The 15,236-nt window shown below is 49.9% G+C and overlaps 1 protein-coding gene across 2 annotated transcripts; it reads left to right on the forward strand.

The window, feature by feature from the left end:
• The first annotated feature begins 11,591 nt into the window (after positions 1–11,591).
• Positions 11,592–14,994, forward strand: LOC120685306 (polyamine oxidase 1-like). Of its 2 annotated transcripts, XM_039967141.1 has the most exons (9): positions 11,592–11,855; positions 11,958–12,207; positions 12,901–13,047; positions 13,136–13,391; positions 13,568–13,711; positions 13,804–13,953; positions 14,042–14,299; positions 14,535–14,616; positions 14,712–14,994. In XM_039967141.1, exons 1-9 carry the CDS (start codon positions 11,723–11,725, stop codon positions 14,789–14,791), a joined length of 1,500 nt encoding a protein of 499 aa, XP_039823075.1. In that variant the 5' UTR covers positions 11,592–11,722; the 3' UTR covers positions 14,792–14,994. The 2 variants fall into 2 exon arrangements, with proteins under 2 accessions (XP_039823075.1, XP_039823074.1); XM_039967140.1 differs by lacking the exon at positions 14,535–14,616 and having other exon boundaries at positions 11,654–11,855; positions 14,712–14,966.
• The last annotated feature ends 242 nt before the right edge of the window (positions 14,995–15,236 follow it).

Consider the following 15,236-nt stretch of genomic DNA (forward strand, 5'->3'; position numbering starts at 1 on the left):
GTGCTTTGCAAACTCTCTAAGTTATGTGGCCCTCTAGGGCATTTCAAAATGAATTTTGCTTGATGTGTACCTCCGCTTTTGTATGCATGCGCGTGGTTCTTTATCGTTAGTACACGTAGGTTGTGTTTAAAGTAGCCCTTCTCTTTAGCATCAAGGTGTTAGCCCTCCCTTTCATTCCTTGGATGGAAGGACAAAGCCAAATCGACCTCTACACCAAAAGAACCCAAGACAACTAGAGACCAAACCAAGCTTGATGAAGAGGAAGTTATACGAAGTCGTTATGCTTAGCTTTCGAGTTCAAATAGACCCTATTTTGAAAAAAAAATGATTTCCTAAAGATAAACCAAGATCACATTAGAACCAACTCTCCCCTTATGCTTCTCTCCCCAACTAAATCCGGTCAGAACCCACCTAGTTTGCTTCTCAGAGAAATTTCAGAAAGGAAGTCACTAGAAAAGAAGTCTCACTGGCCCAATACCAAGGAGAAAAAATCATTTCCCCGAGAAGCCTCAACAGAGAAGGAAACATATCCAGTGCCCCGCAGAGTCAAACAAAGACTGTCGCCAATAACCAACACCAGAAAAGGATACAGAGACAAGTGGCTAAACACTTTGGAAAAAGCAATCGGGTGTCCCCAAAACCCAAGACTTTTTCACCTGTGCGTGCTCCCCGCGCACCCTACCTTGGCATCCGGCGCCCCGACCCCCACCGCCATCACCTGCCTTCCCCATGTGCCTCGCGTACGCATGCCTCGCCGGTCCCCTCGCCCTTGCAGCGTACCAACCGCCCCATGCAACATCGCCCCCCCTCTTCGCTCTCTCCCGATAGCCGCCCCGTGGCACCTGCTCCACCGACCGCTGCTGCTCCTTTCGCCAACACGCCGCACGCCGACGCCATTCGCTCCACTCCTACTCGCCTATAAGAGGCTCTACCCGCTCCAGTTCCTGCCTCACACCCCCGCTCCAGCATCTCTCCCTGCGTCACGCTAAGTGCAAGTAAAACACCTTGCTAAGCAACCCCCTTGCTTAGTAAAGCCCCGCCCGCTCTCCAGAGCTCCACCCTGCCTCCCCACACCTGAGTTGCAAGAAGCCTCAGTACTGAAGCCCAATCAGAGCCACATCAACGACAGCGTCAACCGCAGAGCTCTACCAGCAACAGCTGCGCAAATCAAGAAGAAGTTTCCATTACCTAATCGAAGCCCCGCAATGCTTGGTGATTCGTGGGCCGAAGACTTTGCGTTGTGTTTCATGGTCTACGGAGTACTCTTTTGTCTCTTTGCTGTATACATGGAGGTGATCCACCGTTGGGACGAACGCAAGAAAGAGTAAAGCTTGTCCTAGTATTGTGCCCTTGGTTTATAATAGGAAGAAGAAATTAAGAGCAGTAACCATTCCTGCATCCCAACTTTAGATGGATGAGGAATTTTTGCTTGAGTTCCTGCTAAGTATTGGAATGCTCTCTGGCGTGTTGGTAATAGTTAACAGCATAGTGTTGATTCTCTGGGATATAACCCATAGAGAAAGGCCCCACCAGGATTAACAACCCAGTGTGTGTTGTCCCTTCAAACCAGTGAGGAAGAAAGCCCACCCGGGGGGCTCTGAAGCGTGCCACTTGTGTGGGAATCTCCCAGTGGTATGTAGCTGCCGCAGAACTCCTCATCCTGAGTGTCTTGGTTTTCCTCCGGTTAGTGATCTCCCCGCCATCTCGGAAGGTACAAGCAATAGATCCTGTGAGGAACTAGAAAGATGAGGAAGCCCAGGAAAATAAGTGCTAGCAAGAGAAGAAAAGAGACCGAGTTTGGTTCAAGAAGAAGAAAGATGAGAAGAAAGCTGAACCAGAAGTTGCCCTGGGGACATCACCTCGACCAACCTCTCTAGCACAATAGCAGCAGAAGATCCAGTAGTGTTTACGCTACGGGATTTTCAAAAGGATTAAGATCCCCTTCCTGCACCCCTACTTCCACTCCTGTTAAGTGGGGTAGTGTTCTGAAGGCGTGGCTTCTATGGAAAAACGGAAGTGTAAAGACATTTAAAAGGGCGCCCATAAGTCGGACAAGGAAATCAGGGCCTGTAAGTTCCTGGATGACAAGTGGTCACCTAAGTCTGGAGACCACCTCCAAGCCTCGCATGATCAGGAAACAACCGTCAGTTCGACAAGGACAGCAAGACCGTGAAGCTCAAAGCAACCCAGAAAGAGGAAACCCGATCAGATGGCTGGCAAAGCCCGAGGAAGCCTCACATGACTGCTTCACCAAAAGAAGCAACGGATGAAGGACATGAGGTCTCGGCAAGAAAGACGCTTGACAAGCCAGCGAAGCCAAATCAACCAAGTCAAGCATCTTCAGAGCCTCAAGGACCACCTGTTAAAATTCCATCTTCCATTTCGTGTGGATGGAACTAAAAGCTTTTAGCTGAAGTAAAGCCATCCCTATAACCTTCTTAGCTGAATCTCGAGGACGAGATTCCTGTTAAGTGGGGTAGGTCTGTAACGCCCCGAAAATCGCTCCCAGAAAATTTCTCAGTCTCACCCCAAATACAAAAATGAATTTGAAAATGAATTTAAACTTGCCTTATGTATAAGTCCGAGCTCGACAAAACCCGTGGTCATTTTCATCCGAACCCCGTGTCTCTAGACTCCCTTTCTCTCTCTCTCTCTCTCTCTCTCTCTCTTCCTTTAGTTCTCTCCTTCCGTTCGATTGCCTTTGCAACCCAAAACCCTAGAAAGGGCTAACCCCTCTTTTTCCCCTCTACTCTCAATTTCTCTCCCATCACCCTATGCACTCACCCAAAACTCCCTAGAGCACTCTCTAGCAGTACTCTGGATTCTCTACCATGGAAGTCTCCAAGAAAATACCCCTTTTTCCTTTTATCAAAAGCCCTAAAGGAAATTCTAGAGAAAATACCTTGAAAATAGAAAAGAAAAGGAGAAAAGCCTCAACGGGCCGCCTCCCTCTCCCCAGCCCAACTCTCCCTTCCCTTCCCGCCTCCCCCCTGGCCCAGCCCACCTCCCTCCCTTCCCGACCGCAGCCCAGATGGGCCGGCCACGGCCCAGCACCTCGCCTCCTCACCCAGCCGCGCACCCGCGCGCCTCCCCTCTCTCACGCGGCTGACAGGCGGGCCCCGCCTGTCAGGCCCATCTCCTTCCTCGGTCCGCTGGGCAAGGCCTGCCGTACCTTGCCGCCCACCGCCGCGGGCCCGCCGCTTTCACTCCACTGTGTTGGCCCCGCGCGCAAGCAGCCAAGAGCTCCGGCCCCGCTGCCTTAACCCCTCCCCGCCTTCACCCCCCTGCACCGAGCCATCACCCTCACCGACGCAAGCGGCCACCGCCGGAGTTACTCCCCCCGGACCCCGCCTGCCACTTGGGTCGCGTCGCCTACGCGCGCTGCGTACACCAGAGGCCCCACCGCCTTCACTACCCTCTCTGACCCGCTCCGTCCCGTCACCGACGCAAGTGGCCGCCGCCCGCCCCACCGGCACACCATCCTCACCGCCGCGTCTACAAAAGGGAGCTGCCCGAGCTCCGTTCCACCTCGCAAGCTCTCTCTACCTCCCCCCCAATTGCCCTTCCATCGACCCAGCAAGCTCGCGGGAGAAGGCCAACTTCACCGCGCCGCCGCGCTCAGTGAGGACCTCCCCCCAGCCAAAATCCCACGAGCCTAACCCATCCATCCGCTTCGCCTCACCGCCCTCTCCCTCCCCAACCTAATCGCGTCGCCGGAACCGGCTCGCCGGCGGCGAACCTCCGGTGAACCGCCGCCGCCATCACACCCATTCCCGGCCGGTTCATCCCTCTGGACCACGCCGTAGCGCCCGCCGCCGCTGTTCCCCTTTTTCCCTCTCTGACGTGTTGGCCCGGCACGACGCCGTCCGGACGTCGTCACTCCGTGCTGCGCGCGCCCGTGGGCCGCTAGGCCGCGTTGATGGGCTGGCCGGGCCAAGATTCCAGCACGCATGCAAAAGGTCTAGAAGTATACTTTTCCTCCCTAGACTTTTACAAAGGACCCCAACTACCCCCTGTGACCTATTTCCTCCCCGAAAACCATGTCCGGGCTCCATTTTCGACGGTTTCGAACCGTTGGACTCGTAGAGAAGAACCCAACCACCCCATGCCCTTTCCACCAGCATACCCCACCCTAAAAATTTACAAAAACACCCTCTACCTTTCTCTCAATCACTACTCCCCGTTCGAACGCCGTTTCGGAGAATTCTCCCGCCAAAATTCATGAACTCCTCCTCCGCCCTTTCCCCTGCAATGTTACCATAATACCCTTACTCCCCTTCATAGCCCTCCACCCCGACTCCAAGTTAAGCTGTTCCTCCACCTGACCCAAAAAGCTAGGAGCTAGCCGCAACCTTCTCCAAACCAAGAAACCTTTGTCACATAGACCAGTTCCATTCCACTTTCCCCACTTCCATCACCATCATGCGACCGCCACCTCTTCGGCGTCGCCATCTCCGCACCGCCACCCCACCACCCCTACCATGGCGGCTACGTAACTGCCGTTACCGAGCCCGCCTACTCGCTCGGAGACTCGCTGCACAACCCCAACCCCTTGCGATCATGCTACCGGTAAGAAACCCTGATAAGCCCTATCCTCACCCGACCACAACATCACTCCCAACAGATAACCGTTAGACTCACATCGTACCATGATTGTATATTTCTGTTTGTACGCCTAGGAAACGTCGAAAGGCCCGAGCAGTCTGATCCCCGGAACCTTTGGTCCGGCAACCGTACTAATCCTATTAATCGAGCAGCAATCACCCTACGCTGGAAATGAAAGGCAAGTCCACTGGATCCCTTTGATGCATAAAATTGCCAGTTTTATAAATACAACCCTGAGCCATTTATATTTTCCTGTTTTGTTTTGCTACTAAGTTAAAACCCTAAAGTATGGCCTCCCAACCCCAACTAGATTTAGTATGCTTAGGAAAAATGATCCACCCTCCCAAGTTTATGGTTTGCAAAATGATTTGTGAAAAGGTGTGAGTTTTTGAAAAAGGAAAAATGTTTTCGAAAATGGGAAAGCAGTTTGGTTATCACCGGTGCTACCTAGAGCGGGATGGTGTGGGTGCCCTGATTTGGGTTACCTGAAGGCCGGGGTTTCGGGTTAGAGACCGCCGGGGTTATGGCTTGTGCCGGGTTAGACAAAGCTGAGAGGAGTATCCGTCCTGACTCAGTTAAGGACCGAATTGTTGAAACATCTCGCCTAACTCAATGCATACAACCATTGGATTGTATGTGGCGATCACTCGACTCTAGCCTACATACGCTAGCCTGAAGGTTATCAGGTGTGCGGGGTGAGCACCAGGGGAGCAAGGAAGGGGAACGTGCCTTGGGGCAAGCTGGTGGCCTTGCGGTTCTTGGGATAATCACTAGGGTGATGCCGTGCAGGGAAAAGTTGAGTTTGGATTTTCGGCCTCACGGCGCCGTGAGTGTTCCGGAGTCCATGCCAGTGGGTAAAGTGTACACCTCTGATCAGAGTTTTAAAATCTATTCGAATATTTTGCGCCCCCAGTGATGGGCGAGTTATGGCGTGGTTCAGCAGATAGAGAGTTTGTTTTCAAAAAGGGAAAATGTTTTGTTTTTCAAAAGAAAAGGTTTGGTGCGGCGGGTGACGCCGAGTGCCACGGTGGACGGGAAGTCCAGTGGCAGGTTTTTGAAAAGGAAAGGAAAAGAAAGTTTTCAAAAGTATTTCAAAACTTCTTTCGTGAGAGAGATGCCTTTTACAAAAGAAAAATGTCTGCAAAACAACCCCTGCATGAAAAAGTGCTTTTGCCGCAAATCAACTAAGACCCACCGACTCAATGCATATATTCCCTAACCCTGTTCGTGGGTGAAGGTGGGCTTGCGAGTACAAAAGTACTCACCGAATAATTTATGTTGTTTTTCAGAGAAGAAGATCAGATCGAGTAAGGGTTACGCCTGCACCCGACTTGCCTGTGGCAGTTTGGGCCGTTGTGTTACTTCCGCTACGTATATCGAACTTCGTGCCAGAAGTCCTCATATGGTTTTTCTTCATCGCTTATGTCGTGGACCAACTCTTAAAGTTGTTCGCCACGTTGGATCTGTAACATCTGATGTATAAATGTGAGTACTAGCCTCCTGGGACTATTATTTGTACACATTTGGATCCCCAGAGGATGGCGGATGCTTCAATACTATTCAGGGGTTCGAAGGCTGGCCCCTCGGCGGGGTTCGACAGCCGCCCCAGGACATAGAGTCAGGGATGGACGTTGGCGCGCCCGTACACGGCCGAGGCACGGGCTCCAACCCTGAGGCACCCAAGGACATGTCCGAGACTGGCAGGAATGATTCATAATGGTATCCCACCGTAGGGAGGCACCGAGCCCTCAGAACCTATCGAATGGATCCGAGACCAGTAAATCACCTGCAGGTATTTTGGAGTGCGTCCCCGGACCATAAGCCGACCCCTATCGAACGGGGCACGGGCCTTCACTCAGACTACCCGTTAACAGCTCACCCAGGAAATGTCATGCTCGTTGCCCACCGAGGGTAGCATGACACTTCCCCCCTCTTCCTCCTTGCAAAAGGGAGGCGTAAGAGGCGTATTATCAAAAGCCAAGAAGATCCCTGATCGTCCTCTTGCTCCGCGCAGAGGCTCGGGGGCTGCTCTTGCTCACAGGCTGTGGCAGAGTCATTTGTACACGCTACGAACGAAGCTATCCCCAAGAAGGATCGGCATACTGACAAGATCCGAAAAGAAGAACATAAAGACCTCACAGGAGTATCCACTCCTCCGAGGCCTCGGGGGATACACCCGACGGGTGCGCGCGAGCGCACCCGTCGGAAGAAATTTACCAACTCCGAAAGTCCCGACAAACGCCCAAAAGGTTCAGAGGAACCTCCGAGCGAGTGCCCGCACTCCCTCGGAGGCTCGGGGGCTACTATCGGGTACCGTAATTAGGGATATCCCAAATGGGCGGCCCTCAAGCACACAAAACACCTGGCTAAAAGGGAAAACACCAGCAAAACAAGCCCCTAGACCGTCTCAAGGCCAACATGGAGCCATGCCGCGGCCCACCTGAGGCCCAACGGGCCAGAACGAAGTAATCGCGGTTCGCCGGAGCCCAGCCTCAGGCGAGCGACGATTCTTCGATTCGCCCGAGCCCTGCCACGAACAGAAGGGGCATTCGCGACTCGCTCGAGGCCGGCCTCGGGCGAGAGACACATTTTCGACTCGCCCGAAGCCAGCCTCGGGCGATGCCTTGGGCGAACCTTTGCCTCGGCCAACTGCCCCGGCACCAGAACGTGCGTATTTAAGGTAGTATGTACGCCAACCACTCCGCCATGGACGCCGAAGTCAACAAAGGACGGCGCGATGGAGGCCTAATTCGCTTTTACCGCCCACGACGGCATCTTGAACACGGATACCGGGCACTATTCCACTACTCCGACCACTGTTTCACCTACCAAAGCCGTGACTGCTTGCAACGTCACGTCCCGGCTTCGGGGCGGGTCAGCCTCGGATCATACCTCTACGTCATCGACCGGGCCTCGACTCTCTGCTCCAAGTCAACGCCCTAAGGACGAGCTACATGGCTCGGCATACCATCCAACAGGAGTCCCCACGATGTCCACGACCGCGAGCGTCATCCTCTCCCATCGATCGGGACAAAAAATACCGGGACCACGCCGCTGCCCACGCCGATACAGGGAAGGTCCACCGGACTCGGACGTACCTCCGCCAGCTCCCATACACGTGTAAGCAAAGACTGTACACCTGGGTTTCCTCCTTGCGGCTATAAAAGGGGGGAGCCCAGGGCCTGATCAAGGGGGAGATCCATGACAACACACTTCACCATTCACCCTTCACTCCACCCCTGATATTGGCACTTGCCTCAATCATCCAGGAGACCTGGGACTCACTCCCTCTCTCGACCGATTGTAACCCTACCACAAGCACCTAGGTGCAAGATAATACAAGTCTTCTCCCCCCGCTGGACGTAGGGCCTTCTCTTGCCCGAACTAGGATAAATCTTGTGTCTTCTTGAATCAACCATCCGGAATCGGGGCACGTAGCATAAATTCACTAGTTGGTTAGGACCCCGCGGTTCTGAACACCGACAAGTATATATCAATTAATTGCTTCAACAATTATATGCGAAAATTAAACTTTAGAGGCGGTTGTCTTACTGCAACCGTCTTTGAAGATAGATCTATGGAGCTAAGACAGATAAGATAAAAACACCCGGTCTAAGAGAAATAAGACAAAAACACCTGGTCCGAAGAGACGATTGCATCGCGATCTCATCTCTTCTTTGTTTTCTAGTATTTAGGGTGTGTTTGTTCCCTATGAAATACAAAATGCAAAATGCCAACTACTTTAGAATGATGAAATGCAAAATATCAAATTTTTTATGATATGGGCGAGGGTGGCACGGGCTCCTAAGCGCTTTTGGGCATTTTTTTTTTGGCCTCTTAAGGCCAAAATCCAAAACGGAGAATGACCAACTTTTTTGTCAAAAATTATGGGTGGTGCTTAGTTTTAGTCTGCAGAATGATGAGTTCTGAACGGGGGAACTAAACCCCAACCCCCCCCCCCCCAAAAAAAAACCCAATTATTTTTGACAAGAGGATCGGATGGAGATCTCATCTTCACGGTGGATTGACAGTGACTTGTGCTCGCTCGTGATTCTGCTGCAAACATAAAGCTGAGCAAGAGCATCATATCCATTCAATTCAATGATTACATCACGAGGGCTAGTAGCCAGCAATTAGCTTTTCCCATATACTAATAAGTATATGGGGCCGGGTACTTAGCCGCTGCGCGTAGCCGCGTGCTGGGTCAATTTTGTGCTCACACTGTCACACATGCATGAATGATTGTCTAGACGCGTTTGGTTCCAAAAGGTTTAGTCTTTGTCATCGCTACTAATTAGGAATATTAAACATAGACTAATAATGAAAAAACTAATTACATAGATGGAGGCTAATTTGAAAGATGAATCTAATAAGTCCAATTAACAATATACGTGTTGCTACAGTAAACATGTGCTAATGATAAATTAATTAGGGCTTAACAGATCTTCTCAAGAATTAGCCACGGCTTTTTTCAATTAGTTTTATAGTTAGTTTATATTTAGCTTTTATAATAGTTTATATTTAATTCTCTTAATTAGCATGTGCAAACATCCGACTGGATCGCATCACAATTTTTTTTTTTGCGAGCTCCTCAACTAAGCACATGTTGTACCCAGCCGGGAATCGAACCTGCGAGCGGTCGCTCCCGCACATGGAAGCGAACCAACTGAGCTATCACTCGGTCCTCGATCGCATCACAATTCACAACCTAGCTTTTACGTGGATCGCCTACTGCTGGGAATTGCGTGGCTGGCTGCTGCCTACTGGCATGCTGATCGACTTTTGTTTCTTTTGAGAGAAGCATATGTATTGTAGGCGTACGACAACATGGAAGAAAACGGCATTTTCGCAGGGGGACCAGCATGCAGATCACATGTGCTTTTTTATATTTGATTATTTTTGGTGCGTCACATCACATAATTTATTTATGGTGGTTGTTAGTCCATATCTATCTATACTACTCACCCCGTGTCAAAAAAAAAACATGTAAACGTGTGGTTTAAATCTTATCTCAGAAAACATGTAAAAATCAGCACCTTTTAGATAGGACAAAAACAAAACAAAACATAACATGCAATTGACAGATCACCACACACACACACATCCGTCCTGCAGCCTCCCGCCCCGGAAAATAAATAAAAACACCGGATCCGAAAAATCTCGAGAAAGGGAAAGGCGCTCGCACCTACCTACTCCGTTCCATCCATCCGTCCGTTCAAATGTTGTACGTGTAAAAGAAGTAGCCGCATCAGTCGGTACATGTGTAAAAGAAGTAATAATAACGAGATCGCACGGCATATTCGCAGGGGACCAGCATGCGTATCACATGTTATATGTAATAACGAATTCGACAAACCCATATGTCGCATCATCTATTGGCTTCTAGCCGACGTCGTCTCATTTTTAGCCATCTCCAAATATTGCTTAATCCAATTAAACATTCAACAGAACAAAGACACCTTAGGCTCATATTTTGGGCAACTATGTAGTATTTTATACTTAAATGATTTGAATCAATATGTGAATATATATAGGAGTACACTACATGTGGAGGAGGATTGGATCGGATCAGTGTCCGCACGTGACCTGAACTAGTAAATTCTGACGTTTTTTTCAGCAGTGCAGCTCTTCCTTTTTATTGGCCTGGGCGGGCTCGGAGACCTGGAGAATACTAATCGCTCTTGGCCAGTTTAGGCGTGAAGGTTAGTTGGGACCAAACGCGATGCCGGTGTTTGTTTGTTATTGTAGCGTCGTCGCGGCGCGTTTGGCATGTCCGGGGGCGGGGCGAATGGGCGCAGCTATTTTACGGTCGCCCGTAAACATAGATGCCGTGCGGTCGATTTTCGGACAGGGGCACGTGGCTTCCGTTCTTTCGAAAATTTATGTGTAAATGATGATAGCACTCTGTCGGTCCGTCCCGTTATCTTCAGGTTTCCACATGCCAGCTATTGTACATGCATGTGCATAAATTAATCTGCTAGTTCCCACCGAACTATTCTACAGGCATATACAATGTGCATGGATTCATCTAGTTCCGATTGAATCCCACGCCACGCTTGGTAAGCTCGTCCAATTATATTCCTGACGATTGATCCAGTTGATAAATACAACTAGATAAGTATAAAAAATTTACATAATGCAAATTATAAACAAATTTATATCAAAAAAAGAGATAAAGTAAAAGTTTGAATCAATTTTTTTGTCCAAAAATATTCCGAATAATTTTTTTTTGAATTTTTTTTGAAAAGAGATAAATTTCTCTTTTCACGTGTCGAAATAGTATTTTTTTTGACAAAAAATTTTTGAAGAAACTTTTTAAGAAAAAAATTGAAGAGACCGGAACTTTTGATGAGAAAAAGTTTGAAAGAAAAAGTTTTTCTCCCATAGACTGAAAAGTTTTTCACCAATATTAAGTTGTCCAGTATTTTTTGAATAAAATTTTTTCGGAGAAATTTTTCAAGGAAAAATTTGGAGAGACCAGAAGACTTTGACGAGAAAAAATTTGAGAAAGTTTTGAGAAAAAAAGAAAAAAATTTTAAAAAAATTGCATCAAAAGTCGAAAAAAAGTCGGAACAAAAACTTTTGCATCAAAAAAATCAAAATCAAAAGAAAAAGAAAACGCCACTACCAGGGAGCTCGGCGCTGCCGCAGCCGGGGGCGAGCGCCTGGGCAGATCCCTGCCGCCACCGGCGAGGCCCGGGGAGCATGCTGCCGCGCCGCGCGCGGAGCTCCCTCCGGGAAGCCCGCCGCGTGCTGCGTCTGCCCAACCACGCCGCGCCGCTCCGCCCCGCCCCCGGCCGCGAGCTCGTGCAAGAAAGGTCGTCGCCGCTCCGCCGAGGGGGGTCGCTGCCGCTCTGCGCCCTCCGCCGCCTGCCACGCTCAGAGAGAAAAAAGAGAGGAGACCGAGTGGATCTCGGAAGTGATAAGGTTCCAGGCTAAGAGAGTAGAGAAAAGAGCGGGTCCCACCATGTGCGGGAGGTCGGACGGATTGACCGCAACATGGGGGGGGTGGCGAATGCAGCTGCAGGCAGGCACGGGCTGACGGGCATCTCTCGTGTTATATATAAATAAATACGCATAAACACACTGGTAGTACATATCACACTGATTGCTGAAGATGAGTTCCTCCACGTCCAGCGCTCTCGTGCTAGCAGCAGCAGTGCTCCTAGCAGCACTGACCGTAGCACAGCATGGCTCCCTCGCCGCAGCCGCCGGCCCCAGGGTCATCATCGTCGGCGCCGGCATGTCCGGTAATCATATATATGCCATATATCAACCACATCTGCCCTGACCATGTTGATGAGATCGATATGATGAGGAATATATGCTGTGGATACTTGATTTTTGTGCAGGGATCTCGGCTGCTAAGACGCTGTCGGAGGCCGGGATAACCGACCTGCTGATTCTGGAAGCAACGGACCGCATCGGCGGCCGGATGCACAAGAAGAACTTCTCCGGCATCAACGTCGAGATCGGCGCCAACTGGGTGGAGGGCGTCAACGGCGGCAAGATGAACCCCATCTGGCCCATCGTCAACGAAACGCTCAAGCTCCGCAACTTCCTCACCGACTTTAGTGTCGCCACAAACATCTACAAGGAGGAGTATATACCTACTCCGTTCCGTTCAAACTATACTTCACTTTGATTTTATTTGTTGTAAATCAACATTTTTAACTCCAACCTAATAAGTAAGTCACAAAAAAACATCAACTAATCAGTTAGTTCTTACGAAAAAAAAACATCCACTGATTCGGCAGTTCGCAACACATAGCTCGAGAGACCGCCTCGCGTCGCCTCCTGTGAGGCGGCTCGGGGGTCGGGGCGACGCACTCCGCCGTCGAGGCGGCCCGTCTGCTCCTTGGCCGCCGCCGCTGCTCTCCGGCGAGCGGTGGCGGCGGTGGCGCTCAAAAAGGCTGCCATGGTATCCTTCCTTTCCCATCCCTCTGCTATCTCGCCGGCCCTCCCCAAGCTCCTCCTCCTGCAGCCGTTGGTTTGTGCCCAGATCCGTGGCCCTCGACGCCGGATCCGTCGTCTCCAGCTCGGGTTACGGTGCCGGAGCTCGCGGTGATGCCAGGGTCCGTGGTGGTGCGGTTCCCGGAGCAGACCGTCGTCTCCCCCAGGCCTGCAGCTCTCGGCGTGGGGGCACTGCGCTCGCGGTCGTCGGCCTCCAGTCTTACCCATCCGTTTTTCAATTTGGGAGTTACTACAAAACAAAACTACAGATGTTATTATACTTGACAACAAACACGTGTTATTATACTGTATATTTGTTCATGTGTGCATTTTGCTGTGCAGCGGTGGCCTCTACGATGAAGCTTACGTTCAGAAGATAATTGACCGAGCGGATGCCGTGGAAAGTAAAGGAGAGAAGCTGTCTGCCAGTTTGCCCGCCAGTGGAAGCGACGACATTTCAATCCTTGCAATGCAGCGCCTCTACGATCAGTACGTGGTCCTATGTTTTTTATTTTTTGATGAATTATATACCCATGGATTAACCAATCACATTAGGTGCAAATTAAACTAACTACAGCCAGCCGAACGGGCCGGCGACGCCGGTGGACATGGTGGTGGACTACTTCAAGTACGACTTCGAGGGGGCGGAGCCGCCGCGCGTGACCAGCCTGCAGACCACCGTCCCTAACCCGACGTTCACCGACTTCGGCGAAGACGAATACTTCGTCGCCGACCATCTGGGCTACGAGACCGTCGTGCACTACCTCGCCGGCCAGTACCTCAAGACCGACAGCTCTGGAAAGATCGTCGATCCACGGCTGCTGCTCAACAAGGTAGCACATGCTTGCATTCTTCTTGATACGCTGCTGGCTGCTGCTGCCATATAAAGTACATATAACATGCTAGAACAAATAACATATAGGAGTATGTGTGTGTGTGTGTGTGTGTGTGTGTGTGTGTGTGTATATATATATATATATATATATATATATATATATATATATAATAGGTGGTGACAGAGATCAGCTATTCTTCTTCTGGTGTCTCCGTGAGGACGGAGGACAAGTCGGTGTACAAGGCAGACTATGTTATGGTTTCTACAAGCCTGGGTGTCCTGCAAACCGATCTCATTCACTTCAAGCCCAAACTACCTGTCAGTTCCTATCCTACCTCCATCAACTATATACTCTGTCTCAGTTTTTTTTTGTTTTTTTTTGGTCAACGATTTTTGCTTGTCTGTCCCAGACATGGAAGATTCTGGTGATCTACCAATTCGACATGGCCGTGTACACCAAGATCTTCCTCAAGTTCCCCAAGAGGTTCTGGCCTGTAGGGAAAGGAAAAGAGTTCTTCCTCTACGCGAGCACCAGGAGAGGTTACTACGCAGCGTGGCAGGTACACAAAGCATCAACTGTAAGCTGATGGGCAGGCACAAGTCAATCAAATTATGAATGAATACTGAACATTTTGCAACAATACTCAGCAACTTGAGAAGCAGTATCCTGGTGCCAACGCCCTTCTTGTGACCGTGACTGACGAGGAGTCAAGGCGTATTGAGCAGCAGTCGGACAACCAGACCAAGGCAGAGATCATGGAAGTGCTGAGGAAGATGTTCCCCGGCGAGGACGTCCCGGATGCCACCGACATCCTCGTCCCGAGATGGTGGTCTGACAGGTTCTACAAGGGCACCTACGCCAACTGGCCAGTCGGTGTCAGCCGCTACGAAGTCGACCAGCTTAGGGTATCATACTACAAATCTTTGATTTTGTGCTCCTATATATGCCGCTAGTGTGATTTTTGGCATCCTATTCCTAGCATGAATCATGCATAAGCCCTCCTTTGGAACACGGGAAAATTTTCCTGTTCCTGCGTTTTTCCCGTGAAATTGAACTGATTCCTGTGAAATTCCTATACGAATCCTGTGAAATTCCTACGTTCCAAAGGAACCCTAACTTCCTTTGAACTCACTCTTCTAGGCACCGGTTGGGAGGGTGTACTTCACTGGTGAGCACACCAGCGACAAATACACTGGCTATGTCCATGGCGCTTATCTTGCAGGTCTTCAATAAGTACCCTTGAGCTTGCCAAGATTTCTAATGATGATATAAGCTTTTCACTTACCGCGTTAATTTGCATTGTATATTTGTTGACAGGTATTGACTCTGCTGAAATTCTCATCAATTGCGCCCAGAAAAAGATGTGCAAGTACCTTGTCAAGGGCAAGTATGACTAGAAGGCATAAGCTCCAGCAAACGTCTCCTCTTGTTGCACCAATGAGAATCTACCTATGGATGTGCATTTATTTATTTATAAATAAGTAGATGACAGCCATGTCTTGGCATGTCTCTTTTCCTTGCTGTAATAAGGCGGCTGATTTATAAAGCTTCAATCATTGTTACCATCTATGATTTGTGATTAAGTATTCTGCTTAAGTACCGTGTTGCTCTTTTTATATATATACTGATAGTGATGAGTGGCTCGTGATATTCTATCTGTCAAACAAAACATCGTAACGCGTATAGTTAATTGTGGGAAGAGAGCAATTTGTCATCACCCGACACACAGCAATCAGGCCCAAGGAAAAAAACCGTGGTGACATCTGCGAAAGGAGTGGGGCACCACTAGCGTCCGGACGGTAGGTTCGGTCAGTACAGCTGCGCCTGCGCCTGCCAGCCATT

This window comes from Panicum virgatum, chromosome 8N, assembly GCF_016808335.1.
Source record: "Panicum virgatum strain AP13 chromosome 8N, P.virgatum_v5, whole genome shotgun sequence".
NCBI lineage: Eukaryota > Viridiplantae > Streptophyta > Magnoliopsida > Poales > Poaceae > Panicum > Panicum virgatum.

What these genes read in the sequence shown, in the direction of transcription:
- LOC120685306 (XM_039967140.1), top strand. Translation starts at nt 11,723, where the DNA reads ATGAGTTCCTCCACGTCCAGCGCTCTCGTGCTAGCAGCAGCAGTGCTC. An exon ending in CGTCGGCGCCGGCATGTCCG is followed by an intron (nt 11,856 to 11,957) that starts GTAATCATATAT and finishes ATTTTTGTGCAG; the next exon opens with GGATCTCGGCTGCTAAGACG. An exon ending in ACAAACATCTACAAGGAGGA is followed by an intron (nt 12,208 to 12,900) that starts GTATATACCTAC and finishes TTTGCTGTGCAG; the next exon opens with CGGTGGCCTCTACGATGAAG.